The 23,734-nt window shown below is 45.4% G+C and overlaps 1 protein-coding gene across 1 annotated transcript in view; it reads right to left on the bottom strand.

Moving 5' to 3' along the window:
- Positions 1-7,493: 7,493 nt before the first annotated feature.
- Positions 7,494-23,734, bottom strand: part of mta1 (metastasis associated 1) — a 147,833-nt gene continuing 131,592 nt past the window's right edge. Inside the window, exon 19 of the mRNA XM_059953203.1 lies at positions 7,494-8,027. Within this exon, the coding sequence (XP_059809186.1) occupies positions 7,998-8,027 (30 nt within the window). The 3' untranslated portion in view covers positions 7,494-7,997. The remainder of the gene's footprint in view (positions 8,028-23,734) is intronic.

The following is a 23,734-nucleotide window of genomic DNA, read 5'->3' as shown; positions in this document are numbered from 1 at the left end:
ATGAACCACCAACCAATTGTTGGACACGGAAGAATGCATCAGAGCAAAATGATCCCTTTGAAATGCAAAAAGGTTGTCAGGATGGGCAGGTGTGCCTGCTGGTGCATTCTGTGAAGGATGTAGGGTTAAGCACAACCAAAGGGCGGGTGGGAGGAGAAGTGTGGACAGTGAGGACACCCTATCCTTGTTCTGAAAGGAGAGGAAGAGAGAGCATAAGTGCAAGAAATGAGATGGATGAAGGTTGAGAGCCCTGATGACCATGCAACAGAGTTGGGAAAACCAAATGATCAGATAATCCTCTTTAAAAACACCTCCATGGAGATGAACCCAAAATTTCATTTGCTTCTCCATTTCATTCTCCAACTCACTCACATAAAATCTTCAAGGAACAGCTCCTTATCCCTAACTGGGCATGTTGGTCTCTGGATTTCAGACACTCAGCTTTTCTAGCCTTGATTCCCACATTTCCAGCATCACTTTCTCCCCTACCATGTCAATTCAGATTTCATTTTTATACTCCCCGGACACTCCTTTAATTGTTGGCTAGCCTTTACTGTTTTGTTTCAGCAGCTACTACCACTATCATTGAATCTTTTTCTGCACTCTGCACCATGGCATTTCTTTGCAACTTTAAACTTTGTCTTCGATGTTTCCCAGTTTTATTGAATGGTCTTCAACTTTTCATGATCAAGATGGTAAATTAGTGTCCAAGTAACTCAGACACTAATTACTATCACTCAAAGCTTCTTTGCATAAACCAAGTTATGGCCAATCACAGTAAAAGAGGTCTCGGAAACCAATGCTGTTTGTTCTCAACAGAATCATCATCTTTATTCATAAACAGGAAATGGCTTGGCCTTCATTTTTAGTTCAAACTAGTACTCTCTTTAAAAACCATTTGAAATGGGATCTTTTACTTTAGAACACCACCGTCAAAGGGTAAAGACAGTTAGCTGGTCATGGGACATTGTGACCTAGAGCTGAGGCTGTTTGTTCTGGTTAATTTTACTCGTGGACGGTTGGAGAGGTTGTAGCGGTGTGCTACACACAGCGCTAAAATTACGACACGGAGTCGGTAACTGCAGTCGAAGGAAAAAACTTTATTCGAAAACTTCAGCCTCACTTTTAAGCCTCTGTCAACCAGCCCCCCATGGCGCAGAGGCTCCAAAGCTCTGTGCTCGCAAACCCCCGTAGGCTATCTAATTGTGAGTCGGTTCGGATACGCTAGGAAATGGGTCGCCACATAACCCCCCCCCCAGAACCGGCGATACACCCCCCAATGTCCACAGTCTGGGCCAGAACCTGCTTGGGAGGTCGGCCTCTGCGCCGAGGTGCCGGAAACTCGGCCAGTTGCGCCAGGTCCACATGGGCCGGTTTGAGGCGGTCCACCGTGAAAACCTCCTCCTTCCCCCCAACGTCCAGCACGAACGTGGACCCGTTGTTCCAGAGCACCATAAACGGCCCCTCGTATGGCCGCTGCAGCGGTGGCCGATGCCCGCCCCTTCGTACAAACACAAACTTACAGTTCTGTAGGTCTTTGGGTACGCAGGTCGGGTGCCGCCCGTGCTGTGAAGTGGGTATGGGGGCCAGGTTACCGAGCTTCTCGCGTAGTCTGCCCAGGACTGCTGCGGGTTCTTCCTCTTGCCCCCTTGGGGCTGGTAGGAACTCCCCGGGGACGACCAGGGGCGCGCCGTATACCAACTCGGCCGATGAGGCGTGCAGGTCGTCCTTGGGCGCTGTGCGGATGCCGAGTAGGACCCAGGGAAGCTCGTCTGCCCAGTTGGCTCCTCGCAGGTGGGCCATGAGGGCCGACTTCAGGTGACGGTGGAAACGCTCCACTAGCCCGTTCGACTGTGGGTGGTAGGCAGTTGTGTGGTGCAGCTGAGTCCCCAAAAGGCTGGCCATAGCTGACCACAGGCTGGAGGTGAACTGGGCGCCTCTGTTGGAGGTAATGTGGGCTGGGACACCAAAGCGAGATATCCAGGTGGCGATCAGGGCTCGGGCGCAAGATTCGGAGGTGGTGTCGGTGAGCGGGACCGCCTCTGGCCATCTTGTGAACCGGTCCACGATAGTCAGGAGGTAACGCGCTCCGCGCGACACTGGCAGGGGGCCCACGATATCCACATGAATGTGGTCGAAACGCCGGTGGGCGGGATGGAACTGCTGCGGTGGGGCTTTGGTGTGCCGCTGCACCTTGGCCGTCTGGCAGTGCATGCACGTTCTGGCCCATTCACTGACCTGTTTGCGGAGTCCGTGCCAAACGAACCTGCTGGAAACCATCCGGACAACTGCGCCAAGTTATGAATGGAGTCGAAAACGCGGTGCCGCCATGCTGTCGGGACGACTGGACGGGGCTGGCCGGTGGCGACGTCACAGAGTAGGGTCCTCTCACTCGGGCCTACGGGGAGGTCCTGGAGCTGCAGACCAGAGACTGCGGTTCTGTAACTCGGAATCTCCTCATCCGCCTGCTGCGCCTCTGCCAGTGCCTCAAAGTCTACCCCTTGGGAAAGGGCATGAACGGTAGGGCGAGAGAGCGCATCCGCCACGACATTGTCCTTACCCGAGACGTGCCGGACATCTGTCGTGTATTCAGAGATGTAGGACAGGTGGCGTTGCTGGCGGGATGACCAGGGGTCGGATGCTTTCGTAAACGCAAAGGTAAGCGGTTTGTGATCCGTGAACGCGGTGAAGGGCCGACCTTCTAGGAAGTACCTGAAATGCCGGATTGCCAGGTATAGCGCCAACAGTTCCCGGTCGAAAGCACTGTACTTAAGCTCGGGTGGTCGCAGGTGTTTGCTGAAAAACGTCAGGGGTTGCCAGCGACCTGCGATGAGCTGCTCCAGCACCCCACCGACTGCCGTGTTGGATGCGTCCACTGTGAGGGCGGTAGGGGTGTCCATTCAGGGAGGTACTAGCATTGCGGCGACCGCCAAAGCTTCCTTCGTTTGAATGAAAGCGGCGGCGGACTCCTCGTCCCAGGTAATGTCCTTGCTCGGACCCGACATCAGGGCGAACAGGGGGCGCATGATCCGGGCAGCTGAAGGGAGGAAGCGGCGGTAGAAATTGACCATACCTACGAATTCCTGAAGGCCTTTGATCGTGGTGGGTCGGGGGAAGTGGCGGACCACATCTACCTTAGCGGGCAGAGGGGTTGCCCCGTCTTTAGTAATCCTGTGGCCCAGGAAGTCAATGGTATCGAGTCCGAACTGGCATTTGGCGGGGTTGATTGTAAGACTGTACTCACTCAGTCGGGCGCAGAGTTGATGGAGGTGGGACAGATGCTCCTGACGACTGCCGCTGGCTATGAGGATGTCATCCAAATAGATGAACGCGAAGTCCAGGTCCCGTCCCACCGCGTCCATTAACCACTGGAACGTCTGTGCGGCATTCTTCAGGCCGAACGGCATGCGGAGGAACTCGAAAAGGCCGAAAGGGGTGATGAGAGCCGTTTTGGGGACGTCGTCAGGATGCATCGGGATTTGATGGTATCCCCGGACGAGATCTACCTTGGAGAAGATCCGTGCGCCGAGCAGGTTTGCCGCAAAGTCCTGAATGTGCGGCACAGGGTAGCGGTCCGGTGTGGTAGCCTCGTTCAGCCTGCGGTAGTCGCCGCACGGTCTCCAGCCCCCCGTCGCTTTGGGCACCATGTGCAGGGGGGAGGCCCATGGGCTGTTGGACCGCCGGATGATCCCCAATTCCTCCATCCTCTGGAACTCCTCCTTCGCCAGTCGGAGCTTGTCCGGGGGAAGCCGCCGAGCACGGGCATGGAGGGGTGGTCCCTGGGTCGGGATGTGGTGCTGTACGCCGTGCCTGGGCATGGCCGCTGTGAACTGCGGTGCCAGAACCGATGGGAACTCCGCCAGGACCCTGGTGAAGTCGTTGCCGGACAGCGTGATGGAGCCGAGGTGAGGGGCTGGCAACTGGGCTGCACCCATGGAGAACGTCTGAAAGGTCTCGGCGTGTACCAGTCTCTTCCTGGGCAGGTCGACCAGTAGGCTGTGAGCCCGCAAAAAATCTGCACCCAGAAGCGGTTGGGCTACGGCGGCCAGTGTGAAGTCCCACGTGAACTGGCTGGAGCTGAACTGTAGCTGCACCTGACGGGTGCCATAGGTCCTTACTGTGCTGCCATTCACAGCCCGCAGGGGGGGACCCGGTGCCCTGCTGCGGGTGTCGTAACTCGTCGGAGGTAAAACGCTGATCTCAGCCCCAGTATCGACCAAAAACCGGCGTCCCGACCTTCTATCCCACACATACAGGAGGCTATCCCGATGGCCAGCCGCCGTAGCCATCAGCGGCGGCTGGCCCTGGCGTTTCCCGGGAACTTGCAGGGCGGGCAACAACGGCGGGCTTCTGTGCCCCACCGCTGGTGGTAGAAGCACCAGTGTTCATTGGGCCGGGGGTTGGCGGGCTCTGCGGCCGGGCCTGGACTGGTTTGCTGCCGGGAGCGTGGCTGGGAGATCTGTGCGACGGACGCCCCACTCACCTTCTTGGCGTTCCACAGCAAGTCCGCCCGGGCTGCCACCTTCCGGGGGTCACTGAAATCTGCATCGGACAGCAGCAGGCGTATGTCCTCGGGCAGCTGCTCCAGGTATGCCTGCTCAAACATGAGGCAGGGTGTGTGTCCGTCGGCCAGAGACAACATCTCATTCATTAAAGCCGATGGAGGTCTGTCTCCCAAGCCATCCAGGTGCAGTAAACGGGCAGCTCGCTCACGCCATGAGAGTCTGAAAGTCCTTATGAGCAGGGCTTTGAATTCCGTGTACTTGTCGTCCGCTGGGGGAGACTGTACGAACTCCGCGACCTGGGCCGCTGTGTCCTGGTCGAGGGAGCTCACCACGTAGTAGTAGCGGGTGTCTTCTGAGGTGATCTGGCGAACGTGGAATTGGGCTTCGGCTTGCTGGAACCATAGGTCCGGGCGCTGTGTCCAGAAACCCGGCAGTTTCAACGAAACCGCATCAACAGAGGCGGCGTCGGTAATTTCTGGTCCAAAAATCGTTTGGACCGTCGGGGACACCAATTGTAGCGGTGTGCTACACGCAGCGCTAAAATTACGACACGGAGTCGGTAACTGCAGTCGAAGGAAAAAACTTTATTCGAAAACTTCAGCCTCACTTTTAAGCCTCTGTCAACCGGCCCCCCATGGCGAAGAGGCTCCAAAGCTCTGTGCTCGCAAACCCCCGTAGGCTATCTAATTGTGAGTCGGTTCGGATACGCCAGGAAATGGGTCGCCACAAGGTAATTGAAATGTAAGTTATTGGGGTCCTTCAGCAAACAGGGTGCTGATGTTAGACAGCAATAGCACAGAAGGAAGAGGGAGCTGAACTTGGCAATTCCCGCCTCCTGACTGGATCCAGTCCAGCATTCAGATCTTGCAGGCACATGCCAGAAGTTGCCCAGTACAACTGGAGTCTGATCCAGCAGGCGCTTGTCAAAGCAAACTGGAAAAGATTAACGAAGAGGCAGATGCGAGTGAAAAAGGAGAAACTATCCACTGGAAGGTGAGTCATCGCGCAGAGGAGCAGACTCTTCATCCACCCGTGTACCAATCCTCATCCATTTACCTTCAGTAGGTCCACAGGTGGGTCAATGGTTTAAGCCAATTAGCAGAAGAAGCAAAAGGGAGTTTTATGGTGCTTGTAACCCACACTCCTTGGATATAGTTATAAATTCCAAAATTGGAATGGCTAATTTTTTGAAGAATGTTTGTCTGGAAGGCTGTGAGGAAAGAGCAAACTGGGTAACTCTTTCAAAGTCCTGGCAGAAGTATAATGGGCCAAATGGCCTCCTTTGGGGCTCCAAGGCACTTGGATTCAGAGAATGGCTAGAAAGAAGGCACAGCTAAAATGGTAAGATGCAGGCCAGGCCCCAAGGAATGGAAGAAATTCAGAAGCAGTTTGATACAGAGAGCAGCCATACTGTGGTGAAAGACCAGGGAGCTGGTCAGGCAGGGCATGGAGATAACATACAGCATTATGGCGTGCACAGGTTGTGGAGCTTCCAGAGAAAGTGGCAAGTTCTCAAAATGATAAGCGCATAGAGCAAGGGTTCCCAGCGGTTTTTATGCCACAGACCCCTATCATTAACTGAGGGGCTGTGGACCCCAGGCTGAGAACCCTTTGACATAGTGGGATATGGAATTAATGCAGGCCAGTGGCATCACCATAGATTGGCGCAATGGACTGGCATAGATCTTGTGGGTCAAACAACTTGCTTCTATGCTGTACAACTCTATTCCTTCCTCCTTACCAGTTTCATTATCAGATTGAAGGTTTACTAGGTTTACTAGGCATCAAGTCTGTAAAGTACAGACACTGAACAAGGTGGCTAACAGGTACAATTTTATTAATTGTTTTATTTCTCGTCCCATCCCTATCAAACTAATAATTTTGACTCCAGACCAATAGTTTTTTTTGGTGTGGGGTGGGGATGTTATATGTCTAAATTGCCTAAATCTCCTCAGAGTGTTTCTGACGTCTTCCACGCCCTGGACTGGAATCCAGGCAATAACCAGCCAAGGTCCCAGCCCACACTGGTCAGCAGTCAGAAAGTGCGCGTGTTTGTATGGCAAGTGAAGGTGTGAGTTCAGGCTTCCAATTGTTCCCCATCACTCTGTGTTCACTGGGCCATTCACATAAGCCACATGCAATCATCTGACCCCTGAAAAAGACTATTCTTGCAAGCTTGCACCTTCTAGAGAAGAGGACAAAAACCAGAGTCATACAAAGCAGAAATGGACCCCTCAACAAACTGAATCAGCACCAGCTGTTAAGCACGCATTTACACCAATTCTATTTTATTCTCTCTGCATTCACATTAACTACCTCCAGATTCTACCATTCACCAATGCATTAGGGGCAACTCAGAGTGTTTATTTAACCTCCTAAACCATGTATCTTTGGGATGGGGGAGAAAATAAGGGCACCTGGGGTCACAGGAAGAACATGCAAACTGCACTCTGACAGGTCGCTCAAGGTGTGAGGCAACTGCGCTATTCACTGCCTCAGTGTGCCGCCCAGTAGGCAAAAAGGAAATAGGATCTTTCCTTTTGAAGAATTAGCAATCCGCACTGCTTGTCTAGGAAGTTAACAGCAGCTGTATGGGGAAAGAGGAATCAATTTAATATTTCTGGAGGACCCTTCATTGGATTTCAGCTGTGATCTCCTCCTGGGCTCATACAGGAAGGAAGGAATTGGGGAAGTCACCGGCTGTAAGCGATGCCCCAAAACTGTGAGGGTAGGAACTCACTCTCAGAAATTTAGGATAGTGCAGGCAAGATTCAGAGTCTGACATCCAAAGACTGCAAAACTGTGTTAGAATCATTTAACTATAGTGTGGAGAGCACACCAGAGATAGGACTGCTCCACCTGGACCCAAATTCTCACCTTTACTGGCCAGAATCAATTCTACTCCTCTTTCTTTAAACTTAAATTGGTTTCACAGTGGGTTTCTTCATCCTTATTTACGTCTATACTCAATATTAAAAAAGAAACAGCTGAAATAATCGCCATTTATTTCAATGATGACTGTGGAATCTTGCTGGCATAATTTGGCCACTTCATTCCCCTACATTGTAAGTGAGGTGACCTCAAAAATTACTTCTTCACCTTAATGACCCACAGGATGTCCCGTAGTTGTGAAAGTCTTTCTTATAAATGAAAGGATTTCTTCTCCTACTGAGGTCAGCACAGTAAACAAAGGGGAGGGTGGATTACTAACAAACATCATTTGGCCTCAGACTCAACTCGGTCAGCCAATCCAAATTCACGTTGTAAAGGTGAAGGCCATTTGAAATACTTGTTTTATATAGAAATAAACAAATAATGTTCCTCTTCCACTGGATAAAAGCATCGTGGTCAGTATGAAGTATAAGGAGGTGACATTAATCTTCAATGACAAAGGGCTCATTGGTGATGGTAGACTTTGGGCCTCTTGCATGGTCCAGGGCATGCTGCTCAATGAAGATCTGTGCTTGGAGCCATCTCCCACTCCGCCTCCATTCAAAAGAAGTAAGTAACTTGCGGATCTTCCTGCAAAATTTAAAAAAAAACAAAGATTTAGTGTTTGTCTTCGCAATGGACAGTGGTTAATTCAAGGAGAGAAGCAGCATGCATTTATAAAGCAGCTTTGCTGACCTCAGGCCAGGTTGGACACTCTCTCCTGCGACTCCATGGGGTGAAGTCAAAGTTGAGTTCATTGCCATGTGTACCACCCCTTGCTCTACCATCATGCTTTCTATGCTAGCTTTAACCATCATGAACTCACACAGCCCCCAATGATCCTGTGATTTCAGTCTCTGTGGCCAACATGCAAGCAGCTTTCTGGAGGGTGAACCCACGAAAAGCATCAGGCCAGACAGAGCTCTTGGCCAAGTACCACAGACCTGTGCTGATCAACTGGCTGGAGTGTTCACTTTGGCAGTCTGAGGTACCCACCTGCATCAAGCAGGCCTCACCTATACCGTACCTAAGAAGAGTGTGGCGACCTGCCTCAGTGACGACCATCCAGTCGCACTTATATCCACATTGATAAAGTGTTTTGAGAGGTTGGTGATGAAACATATCAATTCCTGCTTGAGAAGCAACTTGGATCTGCTCCAATGTGCCTTACAGTGCTAGCTCGATGCTCAACCCAGCAAAGATGGAAAGTGTGCAAGAGGCCAGTCAGATTCAAACTCTGGACCATTTGCCTCGAAGTCCAGTGATACCACTACACCACTGGCCAGCTATCTATAGATACTGTATGTGGTGGAGAATATCTTAACTGGCTGCATGTATGGAAAAACCAATGTCCTTGAATTGAAAACTCTAAAAGTAACGGATACTGCCCAGTCCATCATGGGTAAAGCCCTCCCCACCAATGAGATATTTATTGCTTATTTATTAATTATTATTATTTCTGTCTTTTTGTATTTGAACAGTTTGTTGTGTTTTGAACATTGGTTGAATACCCAAGATGGTGCAGTCTTTCATTGATTCTATGATGGTTATTATTCTATTATGGACTTACTCAGTATACCCACAAGAAAATGAATCTCAGAGTTGTATATGGTGACATACATCCACTTTGATAATAAAGTTATTTTGAACTTTGAACTACCTTGGAGTGGTCTCTTATTGCATTTCCTTTTGCACTCATATTTTAACTGGCCCCAGCAAGCTGTCCCAGGTAGAAAGGTGGATGGTAGAATCTGGGGGGACTTCATGTGAGTGTGGGAAAATGAAATGAAATCTGTGTAAGATTACTGTGAATGGGTGCCGGGTGGTTGGTATTGTTGGCCAGAAAGAATGAGTTTACAAATCAGTGAATTCAAATGAATCACGGACAGTGGAAGCAGACAGACAAATTGCCTTTGTTCTTGCCACATGCTTGGGAATGGAAGCTGCCATTTTGTGAAGACACTCTAATCTCCATTTTGTGAGCTTGATTAATGTTTTAAAGAAAACACAATACTTCAGGTAATCTGCTGAACTGGAAATCACTTCCAAATAAGAAGTTATTTGTGAGATGTTCTTTGGTTGGCTATAACATGCAGGTTTGTGAATGTTGGGGTAGATGCTTGCCTGAAGTGATTCGAGCTTACTGCTGATTGAGAATAAAGAGCCATAAATTTTTTCAAATTTGAAAAGGAGAAGCTGGTATCAGGTGTATCAATATTTCAGTGGAACAAAGGAAATTATAGTGGTATGAGAGAGGAACTGGCCCAAGTTGATTGGAAAAGTAATCTAAATGGAGGGACAGTAGAGCAGAATTGGATGAAATTCCTACAAGAAATAAGGAGAGTGCAGGAAAAATATATTCCAAGAAAAAAGAAAGTCATAAAAGGAAAAATGACACAAATGTGGCTAACAAGAGAAGTTAAGGCTAAATTAAAAACAAAAGAGGCAGCGTACAAGGAAGCAAAAATCAGTGGGAAAACTGAGGACTGAACAAATTTTAAAAATTTACAGAAGGAAACTAAGAAAGTCATTAGGAAAGAAAAGATGAATTATGAAAGGAAATTGGCAATTAACGTAAAAAAGGACACTAAGAGTTTTTTTTAATATATGAAGAGTAAAAGAGTGACATGGGTAGATATAGGACCGATTGAAAAGGATGCTGGAGAAATTATAATGGGTAACAAAGAGATGGCAGAGGAACTAAATGAGTATTTTGCATCAGTCTTCACAGTGGAAGACATTAGCAACATACCTGATAACCAGCGGTCCCAGAGAATAGAATTAGGTACAGTCAAGATTATTAGAGCGAAAGTGCTTGAGAAGCTAAATGGACTAATAGATAAGTCCCCCAGACCGGATGAAGTGCATCCACGGGTTCTGAAGGAGGTGGCTTTGGAGATTATGGAGGCATTGGAAATAATCTTCCAGAAATCAGTAAACTCTGGCACGGTTCCGGAGGACTGGAAGGTCGCAAATGTAGTTCCGTTGTTTAAGAAAGGAGAGAGGCAGCAAAAAGAAAATTACAGACCTATTAGTCTGACATTGGTAGTTGGAAAGTTATTGGAGTCGATCCTCAAGGATGAGGTTATGAATTACCTTGAGGTGCATGACAAGATAGGCCCAAGCCAGCATGGTTTCATGAAGGGAAGATCCTGCCTCACCAACCTATTGGAATTTTTTGAGGTAATCTCAAATAAGGTTGACAAGGGAGAGGCTGTGAATGTTGTGTATTTGGATTTTCAAAAGGCCTTTGATAAGGTGCCACATAAGAGGCATAAAATGAGAGCCCATGGAATTACAGGAAGGATATTGGAATGGGTGGAGCATTGGTGGATAGGCAGAAAGCAAAGAGTGGGAATACAGGTTGCCGGTTACTAGTGGTGTTCCGCAGGGGTTGGTGTTGGGGCCTTTTCTTTTTACGCTGTATATCGACAATTTAGACTATGGATTAAATGGTTTTGTGGCTAAGTTTGCGGATGACACCAAGATAGGTGGAGGAACAGAAAATGTTGAGGAAATGGAAAGGTTGCAGAGAGACTTGGTCAATTTAGGAGAGTGGGCAAAGAAATGGCAGATTAGATACAATGTTGAGAAATGTACAGTTGTACATTTTGGAAGAAGAAACAATCGGGCAGATTATTATTTAGATGGGGAGAAAATTCAAAAATCGGAAGTGCAAAGGGACTTGGGCGTCCTCATGCAGGATACCCTAAAGGTTAACCGCCAGGTTGGATAGGCAGTAAGGAAAGCAAATACAATGTTGGCATTCATTTCAAGAGGAATAGTGTATAAGTGTAAGGAGGTGTTGATGAGGCTCTATGGGGCACTGGTGAGACCCCATTTGGAATACTGTGTGCAGTTTTGGGCCCTCTATCTTAGAAGGGATGTACTGATGTTGGAGAGAGTTCAGAGATTTATGAGGATGATTCCTGAAATGCAGGGGCTAACATATAAGGAACGTTTGTCGGCTCTTGGACTGTATTCATTAGAGTATAGAAGAATGAGAGGGGATCTCATAGAAACATTTTGAACGTTGAAAGGATTGGACAGAGTAGATGTGGAAAAGCTGTTTCCCTTGGTGGGTGAGTCCAGGACAAGAGGCCACAGTCTTAGAATTAGAGGGTACCCATTTAAAACAGATGAGAAGAATTTTTTTTTAGCCAGAGGGTCATGGATTTATGGAATTTGTTGCCACATACAGCTGTGGAGGCCCAATCATTGAGGGTGTTTAAGGAGGAGATTGATAGGCATCTAATTAGTCAGGGTATCAAGGGATTTGGGGAAAAAGCCGGAAATTGGAACTAGATGGGAGAATAGTTCGGCTCATGGTGGAGCAGACTTGAATGGCCTACTTCTGCACCTTTGTCTTGTGATCCTGTAAAATTATCGACTGTCACTTGATGGTAAGAGGGCAATAAATGAATGCTGGCTTGGAGCAGAGCCAATAACAAGGTGTTAAAGGACAGACACATGACTTGTAGCCAATGACACAGGAATACGATATTGAATTGATAAGGAATGAATATAAAGGTTGATGCTTCATGTGTGCTGGTATCAGGACAACGAGGAACGCCTGGCCAGTGTAAACTCCCTTGCCTGGGTAATACCTTTGTTATTCTTTAACTATTCAGGAGAGTCGGGGATACCTAGCGAGTGTGCACACAAGGTATTTAGTGTATGAATTCACATACTTACTAGTTCTAACAATAAAGGCACTTGTCAGTAAATACAGATCTCTCTGTGCCTCACTAATCATCACTGTAAGTCTTAAGTTTTTTTTCAACAGTATGGCTGAAGGGCCTATTTCTATTCTGTGTGATTCTATAATCCTTGATTGATCCAGGCAACGTATTCCACAATCCACGGAGATTCAGCAGCCCTGGGACTCTCTGTGCAAAATGCAGCGTACAGATGGGTGAAGAGGACAGGGAGGAGAGATAAGCCTTCACCTCCTGAAAGCTAGTGTTATATACTCTGTGGGTATCTTGTGACTGTCTTATGATCATGATGTAATTGAGTATCTGGTGAGCATGATGTAATGGTCTTGTGATGGTGGGGTGATGTAATTTCCCACCAGTGTAAGGTCACATGATGTAATTTTCCCATCAGTGAGAGGTCATGTGATGGCCTTTTCCAACAGGTATAAAATGGGAAAGCCTTGCTGTGACGCAGGTCAGTTCATTGTTTAATTCGTCAGTGACTCCGTTATGCTGCATATTCATCTCATGATGCAGTTTTGTTTTAAAGTGGAGTTTTACTATCTACCTTAAGTTTCAAAGATTATTGCCAGCAGTTTCACCAAACACTGCCAATTTAGTCCAGTTGAAGAGTGAAGATTTATGGAAGTACGGAGACCCGAAGGATTGAGAAAAGTTGGTGTCATTGGCAAAAATATGGGGTCGACCTTATTGAATCCTTGTTCAAAGAGATAGTAACCTGCATCTGAGATAATCCCTGCTATAAGAACAGCAAGGATTGGGGCAGTGTTATTTGCCAAGGGAAAGGTCAGTTCCTTTTAAGCCGTTTTTCTTTCCTTCGTTGTAAATCCTTCGGGCAAGGCATATTTCAACTGGGATCAGCAGTAACGTCACATCTTTGAGGAATTTGTTACTTCAGGGAAGTCTCTCCGAATTGACTGTCTAAATCACTTGGACTTTTACATTTATCGCTTTAAGAACTGTGTTTGCATTTATCGCTTTAAGATCTGTTCGAGTTGCCATATAGCAGTTAACTTCCGGTTAAGTTAATAATTTGTTTACTTTTCATTTGTTGTTGAGCTGAGTTTAAATAAATGTTTAATTTGGTTATAAAAAACCTGTCTCAATTCTATATTCATTGTTGCCGTATTGTAACACTAGCCCTCTATGGAACACAGCCTAACAATAAAGTCACACATTTAGAAAATCAAATCCAGGAACGACTTTCACCCGTGGACTGTTGTAGAATAGAAGGGCCTTGGAGTAAAAGTGAAAGGTTCAATGAATATGAAGTCACAGGGTGGTGAAGAAGACTTTCATCAATCAAGACACCGAGTACAAAAGTCGTAAAGTCATGGTGCAGCTGTACAGGATGCTGGTGAGGCCACACTTGGAGTATTGTGTTCAGTTTTGGTCTCCCTCTCACAGTAACAATGTTCTTAAACAGGAAAGAATGCGGAAAAGGTTTACAAGGACACTTCCAGAACTGGAGGGACAGGTTGGACAGGCTAGGACTTCATTCCTTTAAGCATAGGAGACTGAGAGGTGATCCTGCAAAGGTATAACATTCTGGTGGCTGTATACAGGGTGAGTCCTTTATTTCCCAGAGCTGAGGAATCAAAAACTAAAGGGCAAAGGCTTAAGGTGAAAGGAGAAAGATTTAAGAGGAACTTGAGGGACTAAGTTCTTTTTTTTTACACACGGAGAGGTATCAATGTGGAATGAGCTGCTACAGGAAGTAGTTGGGAGAGGTACAATAACAAGTTTTAAAAGACAGTTGGAGAGCTACATGGATTAGAAAGGTTTAGAAGGCTTTGGGCCAAACACAGGCAAATGGGATTAGCTTGGATAGAGCACCCTGGTCAGCATGGACCAGTTAGGCCAAAGGGCCTGTTTCCCAACTGTATAAATCTATGACAATAAGAAATTTCTTCCCACGTCTGCACAGCAGTTGGATATCCAAGAAATGATAACCCTCATGATTGGCATCAAGCTCTATATTCACGCTGGGTGTCAGACTATCATAGGAATGAAATCCTTCACTCTGTGCTTGCCATCTCTGTTACTCCCAACTCACAGAGATAAAGTCTTCCTTTCCTCAGACAGTAAGCAGTGGCTTTCTGGGATACACAACGTACATCAGCTGCCGTGCTTCAACTGTACCGAGGGTGAGGATTTCAGTGTGATAGTGGCATCCCACTGTACCAGAGTTCTGATCACATACTTATCCTGGGGAGCTAGATGCATCGGCTCCTCAGGGAATAAATCTTAGGGTATAACATTAATGTCTCAAGTTCTGTGCAATAGTCTTAGGCACATATATACATAGCTAGGGTGCCCAAGAATTTTGCAGAGTACTGTAGTAATCTTATGTACTGCACTGTACTGCTACTGCAAAAAACCCACAAATTTCATGACATATGTAAGTGATGATAAACCTGATTCTGATCTGGGTCTCTGTTGTGGACTGAGAGTGGGAAGGGGGCAGGAAGAGGGGAATCATGATTGGGAAAAGGGGAAGGGAGAGGAGAGGGAGCAGGAAGCACCACTGAGACATTCTGTAATGATCAATAAACCTATTGTTTGGAATCAAATGACCTTGCCTGGTGTCTCAGGGCTGGGTGTGTCTGCATCTGCACCATCCCCTGCCTCGACATGCCTCCTCCTCACACCTGTTCCCTCAGCCCTCCCCATGGCACCCCACTCTCACCATTCTCAACATCCCTTACTCTCCCTAGATTTACAAACTCACTCTCTACTCCACATTGACAAATACAGTAACTGTGCAGAAGTCTTAGGCATCCTAGCTATATATATATATCTTCCTCAGACTGCAGCACAGTACTGTACAAGTTACCCTCATAATCGAACTCCAAGCTTCATTCTACAGTGCACTTCCTCCAATGCCAATAGAGCCTTCCAGAAAGGAAGAACACTGTAGGCCTCTACAAAATAGAGTTTCATAAAACTGTACCAAAGCTTCCCCCTCCTTGCTTTGTAACACAACAGGTCCTGAAGGCCAGAGTTCCATCAGCACCCGTGTCCATGACATTTTAATAATCTATGAGCATGGACTCCCAATTCTCTTTGTAGTTCCAATTCTTGTAGGTTACTAGCTTTGAGATATTCCTTGTTTCATCCTATTTTAGTCCAAAATAGATTAAGTCATTTTGCCAAAACTGAAATCCATTTATTTCAGGTGTACCCAGTTACTGGGTCTAGAAACTGAAAACCTACAGCACAATACAGGCCCTTCGGCCCAAAATGCTGCGTCGAACATGTCCTTACCTGAGAACTTACCTAGGGTTACCCATAGCTCTCTATTTTTCTGAGCTCCATGTACCTGTCCAGGAGTGTGCTAAAAGACCCTATCGTATCCGCCTCCACCACTGTCACTGGCAGCCCATTCCACGCACTCACCATTCTCTGCATAAAAAAAATATCTCCTCTGTACCTGCTTCCAAGCACCTTAAAACTTGTGCCCTCTTGTGCTAGTCATTTCAGCCCTGGGAAAAAGCCTCTGACTATCAATGCCTCTAGTCACCTCACACACCTCTATGAGGTCACTTCTCATCCTCCATTGCTCCAAGGGAAAAAGGCCAAGTTCACTCAACCTATTCTCATAAGGCATGCTCCCCAATCCAGGCAACATCCTTGTAAATCTCCTCTGCACCCTTTCTATGGTTTCCACGTCCTTCCTGTAGTGAGACGACCAGAACTGAGCACAGTACTCCAAGTGGGGTCTGACCAGGGTCCTATATAGCTGCAGAGGAGCTTAATTCTTAATACTTTGTCATTTAATCTTTGAATCTACACTGCTTAAAATCTGTTTACGTTTGGTTAATCTACAATTCTTGATACCCACCTTCATATACCAACATTTGTTATAAAAAGTATAAACAGCAAGAGTGTAGTTTAGTGTACAATGCACAAGAGTGTAGTGTGGTGGTTAGTACAATGTGTTACAGCACAGCCATCGTGGTTCATTTCTCACTGCTACCTGTAATGAGTTTGCACGTTCCCCTCTGTAACTGCGTGGGTTTCCTCCGGGTGCTCTAGTTTCCTCCCAGTACAGTAATGGTTAGTACATTGTGGGATTACCGTGTTGGCACTGAAACTATGGAGCCACTGCTCTGCTCTCCCCACACCCACAATTTTGTAGCCGGGCACAGCTCAAACATCAACTATAAATTTGCCGAAGACACAACTATTGTTGCCAGAATTTCAGACGATGATGAGAAGGTGTACAGGAGCGAGACAGATCAGCTGGTTGAGTGGCATTTCAGCAACAACTTTGCACTCAACGTCAGTAAAACCAAGAAATTGATTGTGGACTTCAGGAAGGGGAAGTAGAGGGAACACACACCAGCTCTCATCTAGGAATAGAAGTGGACAGGGTGAGCTTCAAGTTCTTGAGTGTCAACGTCGCTCAAGATTCTCTTTAGATTCCTGATGGGTCATGACATGAAGAGATATGGGGCTGAGAGGAAAACTGGATAAGCTGTGATGAAATAGCGGAGCAGACGATGGGCCAAATGGCCTAATTCCCCTCCTATATCTTATTGACGTAGTCGAAACCTATCCTGGGCTCAACATATCCTGGGATATAATTACAAAGGAGGCACGTCAGCACCTATATTTCATTAGGAGTTTGAGGAGACTTAGCACGTCACCAAAGGCACTTGCAAATTTCTACAGATATATTGTGGAGAGGATTCTAACTGGCTGCGTCACCGTCTGGTATGGAGGGGCCATTGCACAGAATCGGAAAAAGCTGCAAAAAGTTGTAAACTCAGCCATTTCCATCATGGGCACTAGCCTCCCCAGCATCCAGGCATTGCTACTATCACAGAGGAGGTACAGGACCTGAAGATGCACAATGTTTCAGGAACAGCTTTTTCCCCTCCACCATCAGATTTTTGGATGGACAATGAGCCAATGAACACTACCTCTGTATTTATCCCTCTTTTTTACACTACTTATTTAATTTTCTTTTTTATATGTACTTCTCACAACATAGTTTTTATTACCATGTATTGCAATGTACTTCTGCTGCGAAACTTCAAATTTCATGACATTTGCCAGCGATTTTAAACCTGATCCTGATTCTAATTCTGATGTGGATGGGTAGGCACAAAACAGAAATCCTACCAGAGTCTTAATTCTTCCAGTCTGCCACAGTCTTTTCTAGCTGCTTACCTTTCTGAATAGAGTAAAAATGATTTATTCTTTCATTACTAACACTACTACCTGTACCATTTGTTCATTTTTCTCATAATCACTACAGTTCTGACCACTTTGCAGTGATGTCTCTATAAAGGCTAGAAAATCAACCTATCCTCCTGCTCTGTTTCACTTTGTATATTTCTCTCAGCTGGCTTAATGAAATTACAATTGTTAGTTTTCCTTTTGCTGCTGGTGCATAAAGAACAATTTCTGAGTATTATTCAACCTTTTCATGAGGCTCGTTACAGAAATACTGCATTCACTCTCCCCCCTTCGCCATAAACTAGTCCTATTATTCATAAGATTAAAATCCTTTTTTGTTATCTATTTCCTACTCTTTTCCTCTCCATATCATCCCTTCAGCTTCTTTAGTTAATTAACCCAATGTCAATTAGTTTGCCAATAATATAAAGATCATTACCCCTGAGTCCCTTGTCTTTAGTCAAGGTCTTATTCCTTCAATCTCACTCAATGTTTATGGTCCCACCACAGACGACTTCTCCCACCAAGGGCCTTCCAATCACTCTGAGATATTTCTCAGACAGGATCACGATGTACGCCTTTGCTCGGGACAAAGATACGCATGATCAGTATTCTGGCTCCCCACATTGACAGTTTTTAATCTACCTTAGCTCCTGCCAAGTTCTCTCCTGTTCTTGTGAGTATTAAGAAACAACACCATGCATCATATAACTCATTTCACAAATGAACATGTATCAAAACACCCCAGAGAGGCATTGTTCAAGGTAAGACACCATGCTACTGAACAGTACAACAGGTTAATAGGGTACAGCCAACATAATATGCTCCAGGCCAAGTCCTGGTCAATAGGATTAGTTCAGATGAAGGGGGTCGACCCACAATGTCTGTTTCCTGCTATAGTTTCTGCCTGACCTGCTGAGTTCCTCCAGATTTCAGCATCCACTGGCTCTTCTCTCTCGCTCTCTCAGTATATACAGTACCTTATAGGCCGGGGGTCGGCAACCCGCGGCTCCGGAGCCACATGTGGCTCTTTTACGTCTGTGCTGCGGCTCCCTGTTGCTTTGGGAAATAATTGGTCAGTATTTAATTAAAATGTATTTTATGTTAGTTTGTTAGTTTTTGAAATGTAATTCTAAATTTGAAGATTATGGTGATCTTGTACAATCTAATTAAGACGTTGTGGCGACCCATTTCCTGACACATCTGAACCGGCTCACAATTAGCCAGCGTTCAGGCTAAGGGAGATAGCCTACATGGGTTTGTGAGTACGTGTCTTTTGCAGCATCCGCGCCCATGGGGGGCGGGTTGAGGGAGGCTTAAAAGCAAGGCTGTTTAGTTCGAATAAAGCTATCTTTGACTGCAGTTTACTGACTGTGTTTAGCACACCGCTACAACGTGTTTTCATCGCTGGCTGTCCAGAGGGAAGGTGCTGAAACGCTTTGTCGCGTGTCTGGAAGAAGTGAAAACTTTCCTGGGCAGCAAAGGGCTCACCTTTCCTGAGCTGGAACAGCCAGAGTGGCTGGAAAAGCTACACTTCATGGTAGACATGACAGCGCACCTGAACACGCTGAACACAGCTCTTCAGGGGTAAGGACGTACAGCCCTGCACATGTTGGAGGATGTTTTGGCATTCGAGCGCAAGTTGACAGTGCTTGCCAGAGATTTACAGAAAGGCACATTGTCTCACTTCCCCAATTTGAGAGAGTTCAAACAAGGTCACGACATGATAAACTCGGAGTATTTACATTCTGCAATCATCGCAATGCAAACATCGTTTGGGAAACGCTTCTGTGAGTTCAGAGAGGAAAAAAACACATTATCCTTCCCGGTCACTCCCCTAAGCATTGATCCATCCCTACTGAATACGACTGCATTGTCAGGTGTGAGTCAACCTGACCAAGTATGATAAATATTTTAATTGCCTATTATTTTACGTATATTCATATGTTTTCATTGTTCAGTGAAATAGTCCTTTTATTTTTCAGGTTGACAGCTGGCTGCCGTTATTTTTGGTTTGCTGCTGGCGGCAAATTTAAGTTTGGCGTTTTTCATAAATACAAGAAGGACTCAAATAGACGTTGAGTATTTTACTTAAAAGTAACCTTCAACCCAACGTCTTTTTTTCGGAGTTCAAAATGTTTTTGTTGCATGCAGAAATGTAATTTTGTTTTCTCTGCAGGAGTTCATCAATTTCATAAATGCAACACATTATAGTTTGTTTATATATAGCATAAAGGCAAAACAAAACGTTGTATGCAGTGTTATTTCATTTTAAATGTCAAACGGGTTTTGCAGCTCCCAGTGTTTTCTTTTCTGTGGGAAACGGGTCCAAGTGGCTCTTTCAGTGGTAAAGGTTGCTGACCCCTGTTATAGGCTGAAGGGCTTATTTCTGAACACCTAACTTCAAAATGTGAAGGAAGTTGACAAAAGAGCTGGGCTAAAAGGATTGTCCACAGGGAGAGAACAATCAGTTACCATGGTAGTGTAGCGTGACACCATCACAGCTCGGGGAGTTTCAGAGTTCGGAGTTCAATTCCGGCGCCATTCTGAATGGAATCTCTGTACGTACTCTCTCCGTGGATTTTCTCCAGTACTGGCTTCCTCCCATAGGGTAGGTTAATTGGTCATTGTAAATTACCCAGTGATTTGACTACAGTTAATAGGGGTTGTGGGTTGGCTGGAAGGGCACTGTATTGCTAAGTGAAATAAAATAAATAAGAAAACAACAGGAGACCTTTAAGAAGAGAAGCAAGTGTTTTTGGCTTGGAAAACTGTAGGACAAGCCAGCAGAGATGACAGAATCATGGAGCAGCAGAGCATAGGAAGAGGACATTGGTTCCTTTGAGCTATACCAGCTCTCTGGAAGAACATTCAATTACTCCTGTTACCCTGCCTGTTCTGCAAGTGTTCAGCATATTTTTCATTAAGTATTTAACAAACTTCCTTCTGAACACCATTGCTATCTGTTTCCAGTACTCTTTCAGACAACACATTCCAGATAATAGCAACTTGCGCTGCAAAAACAATTCTCTCAACTCACTCATGGTCCCTTTGCACACTGGCTTCCATCTGTTTTCCACAGATTCTCATTACTTACTTTATCAAGACCTTTATTATTTTGAAAACTATGATTAAAAATAATTTTTAAATTTCCATTTACAGTTACTGTGTCAGGTCAAAGACCCTTTGCCAGGCATTGATTTGGTTTTCAGGAGACCTAGATCAGGTGATTGAACTTTAAGATAGAGAAGCAGAATTAGGCCATTCAGCCCATCAAGCATGCTCCATCATTCCTTTCCATTGCTATTCTATGCCTTCTCCCTGTAGCCCTCAACTCATTTACCAATCAGAATTTTCTCTGCCTTAAATACACCCAATAACTTGGCCTCCATAGCATCTGTGGCAACAAATACCACAAATTCACCACCTTGTGGCTAAAGAAATTCTTCCTCATCTCAGTTTTAAAGGGATGTCCCTTTGTTCTGGGACTGTGTCCTCAGGATGCTAGATTCTCCTACTAATGGAAACATCCTCTCAATGGCCACTCTGCCCAAGCCTTTCTGTAACAGTTTGGATTCAAAGGATGCCCCTCAACCTTCTGAACTCCACTGAGTAAAGACCCAGAGAGATCAAACCTTGATGCAAGCAGCCTTGGTGAAGGAGGGAATACAGGGTTAACAACTCAGGGGTATGTAGCAGCCAAGATGGCAAACACTGGTCAGGTAGATGTAGTCACTCGTACTAAGATGCATCAAAGACAATGAAGAAGATCCGGTTGCCCTCAGCAGAGAAGATTCATTGTGAAAGACTCGACCACCTCTGTCTCACCAGTGATGAAAAAGAAATAAATATCAGAACTAAAAGCTGAAAAATAATTCAAAACTGTTTTTTCCAGCGGCTGCAGGTTAGATGCAACAGAAAGGTTTTCTCAACGATAACGCCTTTCCCAGCTTCAGGCTGACGTCACAAGTAACTTTCTTATTTCTTCATGGGGTGTGGGCATTGCTAGATGTGCAAGTGCTTACTGTCCATACACAGTACGTTGGAACAACGAGAGAGCAACGAACAATCAATCTGTGACAGCCTCATCTCCACTAGGACAGGATCAGATTCCTTTTTCTGAAAAGATGTTCATGAACCAGATGGAATTTCATGATGACCTGGTAGCTTCGCTGTCATCAAAAGTGATGCTGCTTTTAAAATTAATTAAATGTCTGGAATTAAGTTCCCCAACTATCTGTGGTAGGATCTGAATTAATATCACTTCCTTCTGAATTACTAGTCCAGTGACCTTTAGAGGATAGAACAATGGCAGCAGCTCTACCATCCATAGCTTAAAATGATAAACCCACTCCTTCCCCATGAAAACTTCTATGTTTAAAAAAAAATCTATCTCCTTTTTAATTATAATTCAATTACTTCGTTTCCACAGGCCTTTTTCTGATTCTCATTCTGAGATAAAGAGACCAAAATTGTAAACAATACTATAACTCTGTTGAAGTATCCCAAACCAAAATTGTTAACCATTTCACTTTCCTGGGCCATGCCATCTTCTTGCCACTACCATTGGGCAGGAAATACAGAAGTCTAAAGTCCCACACCACCACATTCTTCCTTTCAACCATTTCATTTTTGGAAACCCCCGGTCGCTAGAGTTTAGCTACACCGTAGCCACTTGCACAAACATAGACTGTTGTTATTCTGCTTTCTTGTTAAAGCTGTATATAATTTATGTTTAGTTTAGGTTTTCTTGTGAAAGCTGCTTATCTGATACTCTGTGCCTGCGATGCTGCTTCAAGTGAGTTTTTCATTGCACCTGTGCAAAGGGCAGTAAACGTGACTTTGATGCCTCACCTGCTGAGTACATTTCGCATTTTCAGACTCTCAGTACGTGCAGCTTTTGTGACTTTTGCAAGTCCCCTGTTGTGGTCGCCTGTGAGATTATCACAAGATGGGCTGACGCTTTCACTTGAAACCTCTTGCAGCGAAGCACAATGTACCATTTACCTTCTTCACTGCTGGCTGCACCCTAACTGTTTGCTGGTTTGGAAGGAGACCAACCTCCTATGCACATTAACATTTCTCAAACGCCACTCTCCACGGCTTCGGCTTTATTTTGAATTGGATAACCTTGAAGCCTCTCACAAAAAAGGCAACAATATGGTTTTAATTCCTTGAGTCATCTCAGTTCACAGCTGGCAAGCAGGAAGGTCAGGTCTGTGAATATCATGGCGACTGACACGAGCACCGTGCACAAGATGCTGGAGGAACTCAGCAGGTCAGACAGTATCTAAGAGTCTTGGCCCAAAACACCATTTCAGTGAATTCCAGTTAATCGGGCCATTGGTTAATCAGGGCCAGTCGCTGTTGAGCAAATCCACATGAAACACTGTCGAAGGAAAGCAGCATACATCAAAGATTCTCACCACTCAGGCCATTCTCACTGCTGCCTCAGGTTCATGAACAGTCACTACCTCTCAGCCATCAGGCTCTTGAACAAATGAGGATAACTACACTCATCTATTGAGATGTTCCCACAACAAATGATCTCACTTTAAGGACTCTTCATCTTGTTATTTCATACTATTATTATTTATTGCTATTTATTTATATTTGCAGCTATGCAGCTTATTGTCTTCTGTGGTCTTGCTCTTTCACTGATCCTGTTACAGTTACCATTCTATAGATTTGCTGAGTATGCCCGCAGAGAAAAGAACTTCAGGGTTGTATGTGATAACATATATGTACTCAATAATATATTTTACTTTGAACTTGGTATTTTTTTTTATTTGGGGCAACTCTTAAAGAACAAAAGCAAGTCGAGAAAATAGCCAAGATTCCCTTGGTTTATTTGGGACACTATGCCACTTCATTGGGCAGGAGCCTGTAGCCAAGCATTTTCTAACTAGCGTCAGTAACATACATTTTGTGTGGCCGTTAGGCTCTACACCATGCTTAGAGCAAACAGTGTTTAAATAGCATCACTTGTATTTTTGTGCTCAAAGGTAGTGATATTTTTCCCTGATAGTTGGCGAGAAATAAGCAGTAAGACAATTCAGAACTGATTTGCTCGCTGTGGTTTCAAGCATTCAGGCTTGGAGATGCCAGAAATGGTTGGGAAGGAGAATAAAACAATTTCACTACTTCAGAAAGTTAGGAACTACAAAGAATTTGAAGATATTGACAATCGTCTTGAATGTTACAATTAAAATGAAGATTTGGAAGATGTAATTGTCAAAAGTATTGTTTGAAGGCAGTCCATTATCTGCACCTGGTGTCTGCGTTGATTTTGTTCATTTACAGTCAATCCAATAAAATGTGACAGTGTACATAGAGTCCTCCCCCCTTAACCAATAAACACTTTTATGCTACTGTAGGAGTTTTGGTAGTGTC

Source organism: Hypanus sabinus, chromosome 2 (assembly GCF_030144855.1).
Source record: "Hypanus sabinus isolate sHypSab1 chromosome 2, sHypSab1.hap1, whole genome shotgun sequence".
Lineage (NCBI taxonomy): Eukaryota > Metazoa > Chordata > Chondrichthyes > Myliobatiformes > Dasyatidae > Hypanus > Hypanus sabinus.
The sequence above is the reverse complement of the archived record's forward strand: the minus strand, read 5'-3'. Positions and strand labels throughout refer to the sequence as shown.